General features: G+C 41.1%; 2 protein-coding genes across 5 annotated transcripts; one reads left to right on the forward strand and one right to left on the reverse strand.

Annotated features, from left to right (window-relative positions):
* Positions 1 to 1,110: 1,110 nt before the first annotated feature.
* LOC133955237 (aldo-keto reductase family 1 member D1-like) lies at positions 1,111 to 5,373 on the reverse strand. Its single transcript, XM_062389973.1, has 9 exons — positions 5,237 to 5,373; positions 4,868 to 5,035; positions 4,578 to 4,694; positions 3,983 to 4,060; positions 3,096 to 3,218; positions 2,729 to 2,838; positions 1,888 to 2,053; positions 1,675 to 1,757; positions 1,111 to 1,591 (listed from the first exon to the last, which is right to left on the reverse strand). Exons 1-9 carry the CDS (start codon positions 5,327 to 5,329, stop codon positions 1,549 to 1,551), a joined length of 981 nt encoding a protein of 326 aa, XP_062245957.1. The 5' UTR covers positions 5,330 to 5,373; the 3' UTR covers positions 1,111 to 1,548.
* Positions 5,374 to 6,769: 1,396 nt separating this feature from the next.
* LOC133955216 (transcription intermediary factor 1-alpha-like) lies at positions 6,770 to 19,294 on the forward strand. Of its 4 annotated transcripts, none has more exons than XM_062389932.1 (18): positions 6,770 to 7,350; positions 7,502 to 7,620; positions 7,840 to 7,987; positions 9,283 to 9,415; positions 9,636 to 9,752; positions 10,283 to 10,397; positions 10,610 to 10,756; positions 10,946 to 11,060; positions 12,168 to 12,544; positions 13,469 to 13,559; positions 13,657 to 13,714; positions 13,859 to 13,991; positions 15,083 to 15,435; positions 15,688 to 15,823; positions 17,247 to 17,321; positions 17,781 to 17,936; positions 18,015 to 18,107; positions 18,644 to 19,294. In XM_062389932.1, the coding sequence occupies exons 1-18, from the start codon at positions 7,056 to 7,058 to the stop codon at positions 18,653 to 18,655; spliced, it is 2,673 nt and encodes an 890-aa protein (XP_062245916.1). In that variant the 5' UTR covers positions 6,770 to 7,055; the 3' UTR covers positions 18,656 to 19,294. The 4 variants fall into 4 exon arrangements, 2 of the variants coding, with proteins under 2 accessions (XP_062245916.1, XP_062245915.1); XR_009920859.1 differs by having other exon boundaries at positions 6,771 to 7,350; positions 18,015 to 18,471; XM_062389931.1 differs by having other exon boundaries at positions 6,771 to 7,350; positions 18,015 to 19,294.
* Positions 19,295 to 19,747: the final 453 nt, after the last annotated feature.

The following is a 19,747-nucleotide window of genomic DNA, read 5'->3' on the forward strand; positions in this document are numbered from 1 at the left end:
AACATCTTGACAAGAGTATTGCAAGTAATATTTTTTCCAGGTAATGTTAACAAGCAAATCTCAAGCCATCAAAGTGCTGAAGCCATAAAATACGAAATAATTATTGAAATGACTGGGTCGATTTATGTGATTATTTCCCCCCATGTACATACAAGCAATAGACTGTTAAAAAAATAGACAATATGTGTGCCCCTAAAAGTAAAGGCGTTGTGTCTTGATCGCCACCTGGTGGCTGGCTGCAGGGGTTGATTTCAATTAGTATGAGATTCTATAGAAACTGTGTGAAAGGTTATGATTGACAGATGGGACTGACTCCTAATTGGTTGAGCTTGTCTACCGAAAGGGCTAATTTACCGCAGCCCCCCCCCCCACTGCACAGACTCTGACTCCAGATGCACAAGATGGTACCGCTCTGGGATATCCTAGTTTAACTTTTGGATAGGAGGAGTAAGTGAAGATGCGTCGCCCATTTATATTTACATTCTTGATGAGAGGTGCATTGAATATTTACAAATATGTATGTAGTGAAAACACATGATATCTCCTTGACATTTCTGGTTAATGTGGTTGTGGCAGTGGCTCAGGAGACAGAGTGGGTTGACCACTCAACAGAAAGTGGGCAGTTCAATCTTTGCAGAAGTTTCCTTGGGCAATGTACTGAACCCCAAATTGCCTTGTGCTGCACATAGATGCACTGAATGAGGTGGGTGGCAAAACTGAGTGGTCATCAAGACTAGAAAAGCCGCTGCAGAAATAACGATTTATTTGATTCTATTACAATGGGGTGAAATGTAATAATTTAGACTTACTAGTGAGTGGTTCGAGCATATGTAGCAAAGCCTCCTCAGAAGCTCCTGACGGGGGCCGAATCATGTCACCTCCTCTCCAAACAGCATTTGTGCCCATTGAAATAGTTAAAGGGAGAGTTGTTCTTTTTAAAATCTTTACTTTATATATTTCCGAATAACCTGTTCTGTTCCCGGCTCCTCTCTCTAATATATCCCTGTAATATAACACAGCGGATGTGCCTTAACATGGCCCAGGACAGGTGCCATGCTTCATACATACATTGATCTGTAGACCAGGGATGGCAGACAATGTGAAAACAAAGGTTGTCCATGTTGTGTTTTTAATACAAATCAACACTACAAGCCGCACAAAGGGGATCAGACACTGCTGGGCCATTGTCAAGTTGATATTAACATGTCATAATTTGCCTGTTTCAGCAAACCAGAGGAGCAGCAATGTTCATGTGCTCCTGCACTTATTCTATATTTGAGCACATTCAATTAAAATGGTTTTAGTTTTAGATGAAACTTTATTTATAGCGCTGCTTCATCAGTACAATTCAAATCAGTTAAACTGACAATGAGCTCACTCTCAGTTCAACCCAAGCTTTATTTTAATTTCCTCTTGTCTTATTCATTCACTTTGAACGGAGCCCTCTAGTGAATATACCAACAGAATCCTTCAACAGCAAGTAGTTGCTGTTGAAGGATTCAAGTCATTGTTTTGTTAAAATTATTGGTGTAAAAAGTGAGAAAAACTTTAATATTCTTCATGGAATGGGTACTCTGGATGGTCGCTCCACCTGTTTCAACATAAAAAGCATTTGATTTGTATTAATGCTTTTATGCATTTCATTGCTTATGAATTAACCTGAAAACAACTTACATCAGCAGCTCCACAAAACGGATGTTTTTGTTCAGTGCTTCAATGGCCTTCATTTCGTCCTCCGTTAGTGAGAAATCAAATATCTGTATACCAAGGGAGGATTATTTAGTGAGAATCATATATTTAAAAAAAAGTGTATTTAAGAATCCTAGCAACTAACATGTTACAGTCTGTAGCAAACCCACTGGTATGATTTTATAGATATAAACTCACCTGGAAGTTGTGTTTGATCCTCTCGGGACTGAAGCTCTTGGGGATCACTACCACTCCTCTCTGGACATTGAAGCGCAGAGCCACCTGTGCAGTGCTTTTCTTGTACTTTGTGCCAATGGATACAAGCAGCTCGTCCTCCAGCAGAGGGGGACATTTCACATTCACCCTGAACCAATGACAGGAAAATACCAATGACGCCAGGTTTTTATTCTCAGCATCTGTAATTTGTTGATGGTTTAAGATAACGTTTACATTTCACACATAGTTATAGGCTTATAAGCTGGTAACTAAGGGTGATCACTTTTGCCATCGGGACCTCGAGGCTCTGGAGATTAGACTTACCAGCCCTTTGCCTGTTTTTATATTATTACTTAAAAAATATTTTTAAAAGGGTTGATTCTTGTACTTTTTACTTTTTGTTATTTTCTTTTACGTTATCTTTCTTGTTTTAGTTCTCTCTTTTTTTGTTGGGTCAATTCATTCAGTCACTTAGTAACATTGTTCAGGTTTTATTGTTATGTATTTAGCATAAATTGCAAATGGGATTGTTGTTGTTTTTAAGTTATATTTGGACTTGATTATCTCATCATAAAAACAGTTATGTTAGGATTTTCTCTCTTAAATTTTGTCATTGAACACTAACGTTTTCCCTTCAATTGTCTTTGTGTAGGATAGAAGTGACACATGATCAGGTGTCACATGTTTGTCTAAAAAACACAGTTTCAGAGGTTTTTTTAATTCCTTGAGGAACAAAACATTAGAAAAATAACAGCCGTCAGCTGCTCAGCCTAAAAAGATCATCCTGGTAGTTGAATGGTGACGCCAGCAGTACAGTACATACCAGGAGGCATCTCTAGAGGAGCCGATTGGGCAGTAACCAACAATCACAATCTCATTCTGACGACAGAACTCCAGAAGCTTTGGCTGTGTGAAATATGGATGACACTCGACCTACAGGTAAGCAAGAAGAACATACATCATTTCAAAGGATAATGGCGGAAAAGGGTCCAACATAACTTTAACACTGTTACTAGGCAAAAATATAATGGAGTGGAAATGGAAAGATACAAGTCTTTTTAAACAATTTAGAAAGGAAAATGTATTTAGCCTCTGACTGTTTTGTGCAATGCAGGAGCATCATCTGTCTGTGGAGTCGTACATCTTATGTCCGGTGTCAGTGGGAGTGTAACAGACAGGAGGAGGCTCACCTGGTTGGATACAGGTTTGTGTTTGAGGCCAGGTTTACTCAGCAGCAGCTCCAGTTGTCTGTGGTTGAAGTTAGAGACTCCCAGAGACTTGACCAGTCCTGCGTCTTTACAAGCCTCTAAAGCCTGGTGAGAATAATAAATTAAAATCTCTATCTACGGATATAAAGAAACTTTGTGGGGAAAAAAAACTAAATAAAACTATTTAACTGGGTTCTGATACTGAAGCACAAAATCACAGTCATCAGCGTGCTGCATGCAAATTCAAAGGCACATCACTTGACACTTTCAATGTGGTTTGACATTATTCCTATTTTTATTGTCATTATTTTCAGATATTTGTATTATCAAACACATGATCCACAGTACAAACCACTAAAATTCACAGAAAAATCTAAAAAAGGTAGTTGAATAATATAGAGCACACCCTGAGGGATCAAATTAAGTTTAACTGGCCTGACAGTTTATTAGATACCTCTAGTTGAATCTAATGAAATCAAATGCAAGATCAATGCAAATAATCATTAAATGGGTTGCCACATTATTGTAGCATTGATTATTCAATATTATTATTATCTACTTTGAATTCCTTGTTTATATATGTATATATAATTTTTTCAGCCCATTTCACTGTTTTCACTATTCTTTGACTCAGCTTTTACTTTTCATTCCATATATTTCCGATTACTTTATAGTCTTTATAGGCTGTGTTAGGCATCTACAGCCTTGATCCACAACAAATGTCGTTGTACTTGTAAGGTGACTTTAAAGATCTCTTGAATCTCATAAATGTGTCAAGAAATTTGCCAACATGTCAAGAAAATATAATTCTAAACATTTATGAGAAGAGCAATATCCCTAAATAGCAGGATCCTTCATTGTGAACTCACCTCCCATGTTGCGATTAGGTCTGTGTGGTGGTAGATGTATTTTCCATCCTTGTCTTTTGGATAAAACTCATTTCCAGGCTAGAATTCAAGCACAATAAAAGCTTGTTAATTTAATATAAAGGTTCCTGAGGAGCTGCGTTGACCGGATCTGGTCGTGATCAATGCAAAGCAGAAATAGAATTGTTTAGAATGATTTCACTAGTCATAGAAATATTATGCTGTGAACATAATAACGTGAAACAACCTGTTTCGGTCACTGGATCCAATGATGTGTTAATAAAGTTGCCTTTACATCTTATTGCACAATAATGAAAACTGTTATGTATGTTAGATTATATATGATCATACAGATGTTTCATCCAATTTGTATTGACGTCCTCTGCCGTTCTCTTCTTTGTTTTAATTCAAATAGATTTCATTCAGCAAAACTGAAGTATCTTCAATTTTTACATAATCCTGTGCGAGAGAGGAGAATTATAAGAACAACTTTTCAATTTAACACAACCTTAGAGTAATTTGTAGGGAAACTTTCAGACCGAAACGTCTGGCTGATAAGATAAGTGCCATTCACAGTGTATGTGTATTATGTACAAACCTTGAAAGCCATAGGAAGCTCAACAATGTAGAGATCCACATAGTCTAACTTCAAAGTTTTCAGCGTCCTCTCCAAGGCTGGTCTCACCAACTCTGGTGGATGGAAGGTATTCCAGAGCTAAGGAAGACAACACACATTTACTGCAGCATAGCACACAACTCTGCTGTGCTCGGTTACTGGTTCAAAGTCCTTAGGCGTAGCATTGTGAAATCTTACATGAAATAAAAAAAATGCTCCAATCAGACTCAAACAAATGAGACACCTGTCTGACTTCTGTCAGAACCTATTACCTTCCCACAGTAAAAGATGTCCTCTCTTTTAACGGTTCCATCGGCAATCTTCTCTCTTATGGCTTGACCCACTTCATGCTCATTGAAATACACCAGTGCCCCATCAAAGTGCCTGTAACCCACATCTATGGCCAGCTTCACACACTCTAGTGCCGTGCCTTTGGCTGTCTGAGGGAAGTCCACAGAAAATGAAAATATTATCTGACCTAGTTTGGATGGAGACATGCTGCAATTTGTGCATATACGAATACCTGTTCAAATGGAAACGTTAATGTTTGTCCAGCTATGAACACTGACACTACTAAATAGTTACAAGTTATTCAGGTACTAAATCACATAAACATTATAGGCCTACGGCCTCCCTCTTACCGTTCGAGGGTCTCCATAGGTGCCCAGTCCCAGTAGAGGAATGCGGTTTCCATCACTGAGAGGGATACTGTGGTTAACTGCTGCCAGATCCATTACAGATGAACTGAACAGCTCCCTGGCTTGTTGATTAGATAATGAACTGCATGACCACAAACTTTGAACCTTGACCACTTTAACTTACATGCACATAAGATAGTGATTTCTGACTGAGAGCTTTTGCAGAATCACACACACAGGTTTATATATGTATTTGACATTATGACACACTTTATGGAAGATGCAAGATTAATGCATGTAGCACATATTTTTCACGAACGGTGAACTTAACGAATCAGTCTTCATATGTTGAACGTGACGGAAATCATCATCTGATCAGGCCATCAAGAAATACCAGGAGGGGGCGGATGTGTTTGTATATGTGTGTGTGTGTGTGTGCGTGTGCTCCCAGACAATGGACACACACACATTACATTAATTTGTCTGAGGGGGGCTCCGCCCCCCCGCCCTCGATCAATCGCTCAGAGAGACACACACAGTGACATAAGAGCAAGTTCACGCTGGTAAGCAGTGATGGCAGTTACGCATTACTTAGTAACTTAGTAACGCATTACCGGCATCTTAGTAACTTAGTAACTTAGTTACTTAGTAACGCGTTACTCTAATCTGACCACTTTTTTCAGTAACTAGTACGCGTTACTATTTCCAAACCGGTAATCAGATTAAAGTTACTTGTCCAAGTCACTGTGCGTTACTATTTTGTCATTAATCATAAAATATATGTCTGATTTCTTCTTGCGTCTCTTGGAGTGAAGTCATGTAGCCTATGACATTGATTTCTGTTTTTTATATTTAATTAATTTAAATTTACATAGTATAATATATTCGCAATTAATAGGTAATTGAAATCCTGCCAATTTTAAGAGGTCAGTATATTGCAGGCATGAAGCTGGGCAAGAATGGGGATTGAATCCGCGCCCTTCTTATAGGAGAATGACCACTTTACTGACTATGGCAAACCGCCTGCTGATTCCCATGAGAAACTAAGTACTTTAAGAAGATGGACAAAATTTCCATGTGCTGTCTTGAGGCTGTCGCCGGCTGGCTGCTGGATTCCCTTGGTTTTTTGTCCGTAAAAGAAAATCTTTATTATCCTTCAAGGGCAATTTGATGTCCAACCAGCAACCAATAAAATGTCAACAGTTTTCTTTATTGTCGCTCTATATATATATAGTATAACTATATATAAAACGTTATAATCTTTGTTATCATATATGTTTTGCGGCTCCAGACAACTTTTATTTGTCTGGAGATATATCCATGACATTTTACATAATGCTGACAGTGAGTCATGTGAGCATTATGTACTGAATGAATGAAGGAAATAATAAGGACATAACCATAACTGTGAGAGTAACAAACACAAACAGGAGCCATGTAGTTTGTCTTCCTCCTCCCGCCTCCCTGTCAGCCGTCCTCCAATCAGAGGGCGCGCTCCTCTGAACACGCCCCTCTGGTGCCGCATCGGGCGCGTGCGGTGCAGTTTGAGCAACATCTGCGGCGCGCGGGCGTAGCGACAGCCTCACGCGGACGAATAGTTGTGTGTCTCTCGTGAGGAAAAGATCATCGATGAAGGCGATTCTCAGATAAGAAGCTCGATTACTGACAGCGCTGTGTTTGGAAACTGGCTCAGAGCGAAGAGGTGGAAGAGGAGGAAGAGGAGGAAGACGAAGAAGAAGGGGAAGAGACGCTCTCCTCGCGGGGATGGGAGGGAAATGATCCTCACCTGTGCGGGTTATTGTTTCACACACAGAGGAGCAGGATGGAGGTGCAGCAGAGGGATGGCCGCGGGGACAGATACGGGCAGTCCGGGGACGCCCCTGTCATCGCCTTGGGGAACGAGGCGGAGAGCGTGCCGGTGCGCCAGGAGGAGTCCGCTGCGATCGGTCTCAACCACCTGGACACGTGTCCCTCCTGCCGCCTGAACTTCCACTGCCGCGAGCCCAAACTTCTGCCGTGTCTCCATTCCTTCTGCAGGAGGTGTTTGCCCGCGCCCTCCAGGAGTCTGTCCCTGAAGGAGCTGTCCAACTCCCTGACTGACAGCGCGACCCAGCCACGTGAGTCCCTTTGTTTACAAACATCAGCATGTCAGAGGACATCGAAGTCCAAAAATGAAGTAAACACTGCCTTTTAGATAGCTGCTGTCATGTGTCAAGGCTGTTTTCTTGCGTCCATTTTATATTCTCACGTGTTGCTCTTTGATTCCAGTGAACGTGATCCGCTGTCCGGTGTGCCGGCAGGAGTGCATGGAGGTGGATGTGGTGGAAAACGTGTTTGTGAAGGACTCGGCTGAGGCTCCCAGCAGCACCGTGGAAAGGAGCACCCAGGTCAGTGGCAGGATGGAGGGCGGCCTTGTTGCCTAGTTTCCTCTAGGATATTATTGACTGTACTGCTCCTACAAGATAAGCAAGGTCAGCTTGTTCCCACTGTGTTTGACTCGTGCCCAGGTGACATCCACATGACAGGAGGAGTAGACATTCATTCTTGCATTGATTAAACAATAGGTACAAATGGTTCCATGCCACCTGCCTGTCATCTCTCCGTAGCTCTGTATGTCCTGCGATGACAACACCGAAGCTGCCGGGTTCTGCCTGGACTGTGTTGAGTACCTCTGTGGCACGTGTGTGGAAGCCCACCAGAGGGTCAAATTCACCAAGGACCACACCATCAGGCAGAAGGCTGACGTAGCACGAGGTATTCTAACAAGTGCTCTCATCTCTCTTGGAATACTTGATGGAAATCTGAAAATACAATAGGCCGGAACAACCAATTTGTCTTTGTGCATTTAAATAGGAGCTTTCTGCAGAAAGGATCTACACTGAGAGTCACAGGGGTCTCACAGTGAAGATGCAGGACACTCAAATACAAGAATCTTATATAGGAGAATTGAAGATTTGTCTGAGCCAGTTCAGACTGGTTCTGTAGGCACAGTTTGAGAGAGGAATTTAAACACAGACAACTGATTTACATATGTTTCCTTTGGAGATGCAGCAGACTAAAATTCAATTCTTTGGAGAGTAAATAGGTGATAAAAAGGTCTTGAAGTTTTCAGGTCACACACAGTTCAGATCATAAACAGTTCAGGTCATACAAGTATTCAGACAGTTTTCAACTACAAAATAGGTTTCAAACAAACTTAGTTATTTTTCCACTACAAATACTTGATCTTTCTATGTCAAAGAGCTTTTATGTGCTGCAGATATCTCTGGGTTTAGTATAGATCATTTTTAACCAAATGCATTTGTCTTTACAATAAAACAATATTTTTCATTCATACACTGTCAGTTTTGTGAGAGCCCCCTTAAATTCTACGTTTGGCTGTGTACAGGAGACTGCCTCGACACCATGCCGAGAAACCCTGTGACGAGGCCCAACACCTTCTGCATTCTGCCAAAAGCTTTAAAATGTTAATGTTGGGTTACTTTAGTAGTTTAGTTACCTTTTACCAGGGGTCCCCAAAGTCATGTGACATGTCCCTGCTCATAACTTCAGTTGTTATTGTTTTAAATGAACTCTAATCTCAACTACCAATCAAAAAAGTTAAATTTAAATAACGCCCCCTAATAGTATCTTCATGGCCCAAATAACACAAAAAACAGGTAATTAAGTAATTAAATAAGTAAGTAATTCAAAACATTGTGATATTTTGTTGAAAAGAAGCACCAAAGATTTGTTAGCAATAGCTTCAAATATTATTGGCCAAATAATACTGGCAAGTGACCTGCATGATTATTTATATATTTTCCATCCCCATAAATACATCTAATTCCCTTACAATTGCAAAGTGTACAGTCCATCTTGAAATGCCGAACTCAAGCATAACCTTCCATTTAGGTCCTTGTCTTTACATTACGTTATGTAACTATCAGGTATTACCAAAAAACTGTGGCTTTTTCAAACCTGTGTATAGTCCAAGCCCAAGTGCCCAGGCAGTGGAAGAAACAGATATCAGCTTGTTTTTTAACAAAGAGCCCTGTGTTGTTTTCCAGAGGTCCATGGAGTGTCGACACAGAGGCCGATGTTCTGTGACATCCACAAACAAGAGCCGCTGAAGCTGTTCTGTGAGACCTGTGACCAGCTGACCTGTCGTGACTGCCAGCTCGTTAAGCACAAGGACCACAAGTACAGTCCCATTATAATCAAATATCATGTTTACACACAGGCGTATCATAAATACATCTCAAAGGTAAAGTTCATACTATTATCATGACATTGATTTCAAGTATATTGAGTTCTATTATTTACCTAATTTTAATGAGAGAAAGGGATTAATTATAGTATCAGAGCACACTATTCATATCATGTATAATAATACTTATAATTATTATGTTTTATGCTTAAGTTACCAGTTCCTAGAAGATGCTTATAAAAACCACAAACAGCACATGGAGAGTATGACCCATCAGCTGCAGGAGAAAAGGAAACTGATTGAAGACGTGTCGAACTCCATTAACAATGGGTATGTAAATCCACATACCTCAGGATTACGTAAACAAAACTGAAGACATCATCATTTAGAGAACTGCTTGAAAGATGCATTTTGTTCTTTAGCTTGACCCCATGAATGAAGCTGCCACAGACAGGGGCTGCTTGATTGACATATGGTGTGACAGAGTGGAGTCTCTGGCAGGTGCCACAAACAGAAGTGGCCAAACTAGCCAATTTAGGCCTTTTAAATTTTTAAAAGAAACCCTGAAGCTTCAGATATCATTCCATAAACAGCGAAAAGTCAGTGGCAGGCACTATAGATGTATCTGGCAACTGCCACAAGCAGATGTAGCTGCCACAGCAACTTGATTGACAGATTCTGGAGAGATTGACAAGTAGCTGCGGCAGATGCCACAAGCGCTGGAGGGTAGTTAGTTGCTGCCACAATTTGAGTCAGCTCCAGCTGAATGAAAAGAAGAGCTGGTAATTTATTGTGATGTTTAGGATTTAGGGATTAATGCTGCATATTATTTGCTTTCAGTTGTGATGTATGTTTTGCAGACTTCTTCAGGTTGATCAGAATCGTTCATCTGTTCATGATGAAATAAAGAAGTCCATCTGCAGTTTGATTCTCGAGATAAACAAAAAGGGAAAGATGCTAATGAATCAACTTGAGGTACGATAAAAGCTTTTTATTGTCTAATATATCGTAGATATAACAGAACAGTGTTATCTGTCAGTTGTAGACCTGTAGCATGCTCTGCTGTTGTTCCAAGAGGAGCATTACTTGCTCTCTAGCTCAGTTGACTGTCTTACCCCCCGAGGCCCAGAGCACATCCCCTCAAGCAGTTTGAAAACTGCACATATTCATTAATTCATGTTTTCCAGGCTGTAACAAAGGATCATGAGAGCGGCTTGCGGAAACAACAGGAGGACATTGGCTATCTGTCCCGACACTTGGATCATGTCATCGACTTCACCAAATGGGCCACAGTCAAGAATGGAGGCACGGCCCTTCTGTACTGCAAACGTCTGGTAACGCCTGCCTGATCATTTATCCAGCCAGCAGCATCTCATCTTGTTTTCCCCAAAGTGAAACTCAGCTCAGCTCTGAGTGTCTGTTCTGAGTCTATCTTTGCATGCGGAGAAAAGTGAACATATGTCTTTTGTAACACACAAGTGTCCTACTCTAAAAAAATATTAATAACTTCCCTTCTGTTGCAGATTCTGTTTCAGATTGGAAACCTCCTGCGGGCAAAATGCAGTACCTCATTTATTCCACAGAGCACTGTGCGTTTCCAATGCCGATCCTCCTACTGGGCCTCAAATATGGATCTGGGTAAGATGCAGATGTCTATAATATGAATGATATGATATGTTGGTATGTGCATATATGTTTTTATTTGCCACTCTTTTGTTTTGTAGAAGTTCTTGATCCTCAACCACATTTACTATTTCTGAACAGTTTTCAGAATAGTCTTCATCTTTCTTGGAATTGTCATACTCAATAAATGGACAACTGAAGATTGCATTTGCTTTGTATCTGGAGGATAGACTATACAAAAATAGACATTGGGACTGGAAAGTGAAGCCAATGCAAAAGCGGCTGAAGCCAGTACTCCCTAAAATTACCAGCAGAGGGCAACTCCATGGTGGAGGAGTAAATGGTCTCAGTAACTTGTTTCAAGTCAGCATGATGTTCATTTAGTAAATTATAGAGACAATTGATGCGATTGATAGCTGGTACTGTTAAATGGGTGCAGGTCATATGTTTAGGTGGGCATGCAGTGTGCTCCAACTCTCAGACAGTCCCTCACTTCTCCAAAAAGTTTACTTAACAAGATGGTGCCATCTAAATGCCTAAATGGCTTATAAACAGCAGGTCACAAACCAGTGGGTGATGCCACATGATCTAGAGACTGGAAAGTGGTTTTCCATCAGAAACCAGTCCCCTATGCATTTCCCGAATGAAATAAGTCTGAATTATTTCCATCACTGCCACTTTTCTTCATGCAAAGTCTCACCACTTCCCACAGATTCTGTGGTTCTCTGTCGTCATTTGGATGAGGGACGCTGAATTGAAGAGAAATCTCAGAAAGAACGTCAGACAATTACAGCAGCTGTAACTAATTTAAGCCTGACAATTGTGTATGAAACAAGAGCTAAATCCATTCTTCAGATATAGAGAACATGTATATTTATATATATATATAAATCTTTGCATGAGCCACGTGAACACATCATATTGGGTTCACCTGAAAATAATCATTTTCATGATTTGACTCCTCCCTTAATACTACTCAAAAATGTCCTGAACTTTTTTTTATGTTACTTTTATAAAACCTTTACTTTCCCAGAGTTCTCTGGATGTGTTTTGTATGTTCATCCCTACTTGTTATGCTTATCCAGTCTCTGTGTGTGTGTGTCTGTGTGTGTGTCCCCTCAGGCTCTTTAGTGATAGAGAGTGTACCAGGCCACCAGCTGGTTGGTTTTCAGGGCATCCCTCATCAGCAGTCCCACCCTGGGCAAGGCCCCTCAGGCTCGCCCCGCGGCTTTGCCCCGGGTGGTCCCCTCAACACCCTTGCTCAGCTCCAGTTGCAGGTGGACAAGCTGAACCCGCAGGCCCACTGGCAGCCGCAACCACCTCCTCCACCGTGGACGTGGTACCAGAGTGTACGTCTACAACGAACACTTCCAGGCACCCTGCAAGGAGGCTCTCCCTCCCACAGTATGCCACCTCCACCAGGCCGAAGGTTCATGGTGCCCCAACCAAACAACAGCAGCCCAACTGGCACCTTATTGAGCCCTGGGTTCACACCACAGGTTGGTTTGCCTTTCCGTGCATGTGTGCCTGTGTCCATTCGACAGGCAAGCCCCATTAACAGGCACTGACAGCGGATTGCGATGTCCTGAATAGAGCTGACAGCCTTCACATCCCATGCAATTTATGTCTTTCCTTGTCATGATGGATTTAAGTCTTGGATGGGCTTATGACGTGAAATCATGATATAGAACTCCTCAATCTGCAGCAAAAAGGCAGCCAACGTGTGACGTGATGTGATGAAGGACAAACCCACGTTTCCATGAGAGAGGAGTTGATAATATCTCATCATCCAAGTTGTTTAGTCTAGTTCACCGGGTGTTTTGGTTCCAACTCCGAACTATAGCCTCATTCACAGGACAATACTGGCTTGTGAAGTGCACACATAAGTTGTGTCATGCTGATGTGAACAAGCTGCCACAGCTGCCTAATGAGAACTCAAGTGTTCTCTGTGGTGAAGAAATAAAGCAGCATTCCTGAATGTTTGCGTTTCCTTAAATAGTGAAGAGTATTTTTCCAAAGGGTTCCAAGGGGGCTGCAGTGGGTTTTGAAATTGTGATGTGGCTAGCATCGTATTTCAGTATTTAGAAATGACATGTCAATATTTATACATCTCTGCTTTTACTTTGTAGGTTATGTTATTATGTAATAGTGCAGCTCCAAGTGCAGATTATCTAAAATAACAACTTAAACTTAAAAGAAAAGTTTTAAATCTCTGCAAATTAAATTTCACACTCTTTTGAAATAACAATTATACCAACCCCAAAAAGATGAAGAAATGGATTAACCCCATAAGATCTGGATCCCTTCATGAGCTCAAATTCCCTTTCCTACAAAATTATAAAGTAATACTTCTTTTTAAAGTAAAAAAAAAGTTAATAACCAGTATTAAGAATTTTCTCTGTCTCTCCCTCGTTCACCTGTAGATTCTGAGGGGGTTGGATAGCAGCTCCAACTACCAAGCCAAACCCATGGACCATTTCCAGAACCTGCCACTGTCTTTGCCACACAGAACGGGTATGTGTGTGGCAGACTCAAGTGTGGTGGCATGCAGACTGCATGTGTTATGGTTTAACAAATTGTAACAAGCAAACATATTTTCAATTCTCTCCAGTGCAAGGACAACACATTTCCCTAGGGTATACTGCTGCATCCCAAGTGGAGAAACCAGGGTAAGGAGACACACACAAAAGCCCAGATTCGCTCTTTCTTTAGATTTGAACGCTCCTGCATCAACATGACCCCCGCCTCTCTGTCTTATTGGCCTCTCCAGTGAATTTGGCCTATTTGTAAGTGGCTCTGACTTTGCTCCCAAGGACTGTTTCCTGGGAGACTCCAGAAACACATCAGGCGCGTGAAGCAGTGGGCTCAGCTGTCAGGAAAAGAAGAAGGTCGTCACCAGGGCCCATCATTGTCATCAAAGATGAGCCAGAGGATGACAACAGCTATGTAAGTAGCTATTCATATTGATACAGTTCAATGAGTATTCCATTTATGGATTTTACTTTTGATAGATGAAACACTTACGGTAGCAACGCTGCGTTGTAAAATACACTGGACTCACACATAAAATGCTTTTCAATAGAGTGTTACAGCCATTAGAAAGTTAGTTATAACAATAAACACACTAAAGCAATTTCCAATCGCTGTGCCACATTATCTTAACCTGATTCTTTTGAGGTGCAACCAAAAGTGAGGTGAAATGTTGGTAATGATTCATAGTTTCTGTCTGCAGGAACAACTATGGTTATTACTCTATAGGTAAAATGTCAACCTAGACTTACTACGTTATACTTTGTCTCCTTTTTCTCTTCCAAATTAAGTTTGGCCAACTTCAAGGTTTGTTTAAAACTCTTCTGTTCTTCTGGACTGTGCAATGCTTCATCTGTTCTCCTTCTAGTAAAGCTACCACATTCTCAGATGTCAGCAATCATCTCGATTAGTGCTGTGCAATCATTTCTTATATTTGGTCCTGTGACCATGGTGACCTGTCCAAGGTGTATTCTGTCTCTCGCACAATGTCAGCTGGAGTTACCCCCCCCCCCCAATGAACCTCAAAGGATCAGCGGTATAGATACTGGAAGGGTAATGGATGGATATTATTACAATATGGATAATGGTCCAAGTGACTAAAACTAAGATCCAGTTTGTATGAAATCAAAGTTTCCTTCAGAATGTGACTGTGCTATTGACTTTTATAGAATCCAGTCTATGTCCCACCTATGTGTAAAACTAAAATGGTGCTAAGCAGAGCACATACTGTACAGTCTCTTCAATTTCATCAAGCCACACCAAAATACTCAAGATCCATATATCAATCTGTGAGAAATCTACAGAAATATTGAAAAACGCCATCTCAAATGTACACCGCATCCCTCCTTTAACTTTTGTCATAATCCGCTCAGAAATGTTGGCTTAATCTGACCAATTAACAAACAAACACTGATGAAAACACAACCTCCTTGGCAGAGGTACACAAGAGCCTAATAATGACATATTTCACAATTTTCATAGATGGATTATGCCGTTTGTGGCTCCAGGTGCAGAACAACCAAAGAGCCAGCCTTCCTGACAGCACGGGTGAACACCCACAACTCAGTGCCCAGGGCGGAGGGAACAAGGCCACAACTGTTCCTCAAAGCACAGAAAACAAACCCCACAGCCCCTCAAAGCCTCCGATCAGGCCGCTGGACCAGAGTAAGACTGACGTTCCACATCACATCCGTTCTCTGGGAGGAGAAGAGCAGGTAGTCCACCATGAAGCACGACTGGAAGACTCTGATGACGTCTTGTGTGCTGTGTGTCAGAGAGGAGGGGAGCTGCTGTGCTGCGATAAGTGTCCCAACGTTTTTCACCTCGCTTGCCATGTTCCATCTCTCCTCAAATCTCCCAGGCAAGTTCGGCTGCATGAGGTTTATCTACTGCTCGTCTCAGATGAAACACGCATAACTCATAAACTTGTTTTTTATTCTTGCATTTATTGAAGAATCAATGAATTGTGTTTATCAAGTTAGAAAAAAACTTTTAGCTTTTAAGAATGAGGTTGTTTTTGGCGACCTCATCTGACAGCAGCATTATTCACTTCACTAATGCGGGTCAGTTGTTAATGACTTTTATATTGAGTCCGTGGACTGTCTGCTTTCAGCGGGGGCTGGTTTTGCTCTTTCTGCCGCGACCTGTTGGTGCCTGAGATGGAGTATGATGGTGACCCCAAACCTGAGGCCGAAACACTCAAGACGGAGCTGGACTCTGAAGGGGGACTGCCCCCTGTGGACAAACGAGTCAGTACGTTTTTGAAATGATCCCAGTCCATTGGATTACAATAAAGATTGTGGAACTATAAGGATTGTAATAAGAGAGTTACGCCATAAAATATAGCTAAATAATTTGTATATTCTTATAATTTTTTTGGGGCTTCATTGTAGGCGTGTGTGAGCGTTTGCACTTGTTTCAGCAACCTTTAGCTTCGTCACTGAATAGACTCATTTGAAATCTAACCTCACTCATTGGATAACCAGTCAAACGCACCTCTTCCTTGAATATTGGTCTGAATTTGAACATGAATTCAATCAGGCACAGGGAAGCCGCTGTAACTAACTGGAGCTAACCACAGTTGGCTTGCTCCAATATAAACATACGCATGTCTAAAGTGAATGAGTTTTTATGTTTTTAGTCTTTTCCACCAAACTACATTCTGCTTCACAAGAACAACATTAAATGCTTATAGCACTGAAAATAATGTCAGGTTCAGAAAATGTTAAGCATCTGAACAAATTTGAAAATGAAAGCTTCAACGGGTAAATGTGTAATATTACAGCAGTAAGGGTAGTCAAAAATGTACATCAGTAAAGTGCTATATAACCTGCAATACTTATAAATGTCAGGAAATATAAAAACTACTATATACAGTGTGAAGTGAATATGACGCAATAGACTACAGATTAGACAGCTGTTCGTGTTTTTCTGTGATTAGTTGACATATATTTGTCAGGCCTGGACTAGAATGAGGACTCAGATGCAGAGGGTTCACGTGCCAGCACACTTTATTGAAATCGGTTCCTCTATGCAGAGTGACAAAAGATCAGGCTATGAAAAAAACTTACTTAATCTATTCAAAACACTCACTAGGAAAAGGAGGTCTTAAAACATAAATCGCTCCCGACGGAGGTCAAACAAAAGGCTAGGGCAGGAAATCAAAAACGCTCCCGAAGGAGGAAAACCAAACTATGAAAACGGGACAAAAGAAAAGGCTCACCTAAAAAGGAGGCTCAATCTCTCTAAACATAGATCGCTCCAAAAGGGAGGAAGAAAAACCGATTACCAAAACAACACAAAAAGAAGCTAAACTAGAAAACTTTAACAAACCAAAAATCACTCTCATGGAGGAAACAGAAAACAACTTACGTGGCGTAGCACAGATCAAGGTAAATATGGCTGTGGAAGGGCTTAAGTGCACGAACAAGAACGAGACACTTCGGCACAAGACAAAGGGGAGACGCAGACTATAAGCACATGAGGGTGAAGGTAACAGGTGGAAACAATCCGGAATCAGTGACACATGAGGAAAGGCAAGTGACCTGAAACGAGAGGGGAGTTAGGATTTCAAAATAAAACAGGAAGTTACGAGACAAAAACCCAAGACAAGACAGACCTCACCTCGGTGTGACAATATTAAGTCAGATGTCTTTTTTTCTACCACTACAGAAGTGTGAGAGGCTGCTGCTGCGCTTGTTTTGCACTGACCCCAGTTCAAACTGTGGAGAGGCTGCCTCCCCCTCGGTGAGTCTGGAAGCATGCCTGACAGCAGATCAGGGCACTACAGGATAAGTGTCACCTGGAGTTATTGTAACTGTAATTCTAATGATGTGTAATGTGCAGTATTTACCAGTAAAGACAGAAAAAATAGGAATCAGATGTGGAGCGACTTTAATCACAAAAAGATAGAGATTTGTTTTGCTGACAGAGCATGGACTATTTATTGCACTGACTGGATTAAAATGAACAATTATAGCCTATTAACTCTTTATTGCAATATTAAAAAAACTTCGGCTCTATTCTTTATAAACTTTAACAGAACAACATTGGCTACACATACACAACCCTTTTTGCACAATGCTGACTTGTAATAAACCTTATAAATACATATCCCCATATATTAATCATTAATATCATCGTACTTCAACGTCTGCCCATAAAGTTTTATTCTTTTTTTTATCACTCCCTTTCTAAATACTGTAGGTATGTGCTAATAACAGGGTGACTATAAAGGGACCAATGAATCTGTCAACTGTGAAAGAACGACTGGGGGCTCAGCAGAGTGTGTGCTACCAAAGCAGTGCAGAGTTTATATCAGACGTCCGGCTCATCATCGGGAATTGCAGACCCTCCAGTGAGGTACAGTGATAGCAAAAAAGCACTATGATATATAAATCTTTGCACCTGTGAATCAACCTTTCTTCTTCTGGTTGTCAGGCTGTCACAGAGGACAGGAGGCTGATGGAGCTGTTTGAAGAGCAGCAGACGATCATCTTTTCCGACCAAACCATCCCAGAAGTCAAACTGGAGGTGATACCTGCCGCGCCAACAGACTCTCAAGTCTCATCTGCTCACAACATTTCCCAGCCTGCAAAGCGCCAGCGCACATTTTCCCAGGATACGACAAACTGTCCCAGTGGAGAGGAGGGAGTCGTATAAGATAACAAATCGTCTACAGGGTGTAGTGTGTACAGTATTTGACAACACTGCCAGCACCAGCTAATATTGGTGTATGAAAGTTCATTACAACATTTATGACAATAATTGAAGCCGCTAAATGCTGAATTTTCTCAGAAAAGGATACAGGGCAGGACATTTTCTGTATCCTTGATTTAACTGTGTAACAACTGTTGGATCTACACAGGGCTTGGACTTCTAGCTGCAAGTTTAACAGGTACAATACAAGCAGCCCTTGCACTTACAGGGTATAGCTGACCTTCTATTATCACACCTTACCTTATCATAAGCCATAAATGATGACACTGAGCTAATCAATGGGATAATCAGGTTGGATTTGTTTTCCCTGGCACTCTGGTCCAACACCCTGCATATCGTTTACATTGTAGAATCGACCCTGAGAGGATGCTGCTGATGAAGCAAATGAGAGGAAGAAGCAGCGGTACATGGAGATGGTATCAGAGACGGAACAAGAAGTTTGGAAAGCTGCAGGGGTTTTATTGCAACCTCCACTGATAAGCCTTGTGCGAGGCCATAAAAGGATTTCAGAATGCTGCAGCCAGGATCAGAGGAAAGACCCCAAGATGTTAGGGACACACACCCAGGTCTGATTAGACTGTGGTGGGCCTGTCTTCGAAAAGAGGGCATCTTGTGATTAAAGGCCTATGACGCAGGTATACAGCTGAAGATACGTCCCTTAGGGGTATTAACCATCTTGTCCCATGTTGTAAAAAGCAGTCTGTGTGTAAATATTGTTGTGACCGGGAGGGATGATGATGATTATGATCCGGGATGGTCACGGTTTAACTAATGTGGAATTAAATGTGTTACCTTTCACCCCCACCCCTCAGGCTAGTAAAGCCACTGCATAAAGAGAATCAAAGCAGTTTGAGATAAGCACAGGCTGTTTAAATGTTACACTGTCACATATAATTAAAAAGTATTGGTCTGATTTGTTAGTAGTTTTTTTCAATGGAGCAGACCTGCAAATGTAATATTTTAAAGGTAAATGTTAAGTGTATTAAAAATACTTTCTTATATTGATCGAATTTTATTTTGAGGAACATTTGTCAGACTTATTTCCAAGCTTCTTTTTCGCCAATGTAATAAACAAATATGAAACTTAAGCAACAAATGTTCTAAATTAAATATGAGCAAAGAACAATAGAAGAAGAATATAATATCTATGGAGTCCTACAAATATTTTAAATGTTTCATCAAAACAAATCATTTACATCCTATTTCCAGTCTTGATGTGCCACTTCCCCTCCATATACAATGGAGTCTATCAATGTCCCACAAACGCATTATTAACCTCATTGCGACTCCTTCCCCCTTTAACAAGTGTCTGTGGTTGTGTTTAGTAACAGTGAAGAAGACCTGGGGGCCCCTCAGTCTGCCTGGCTCTGGTACTGGCTCTGGGCTGATTGACACAGATGTGGCGCGACAAGCTTTGTTGAGCTTCAAAGGAAGTGTGCACCAAAGCCCCCCCC

This window comes from Platichthys flesus, chromosome 6 (assembly GCF_949316205.1).
Source record: "Platichthys flesus chromosome 6, fPlaFle2.1, whole genome shotgun sequence".
Lineage (NCBI taxonomy): Eukaryota > Metazoa > Chordata > Actinopteri > Pleuronectiformes > Pleuronectidae > Platichthys > Platichthys flesus.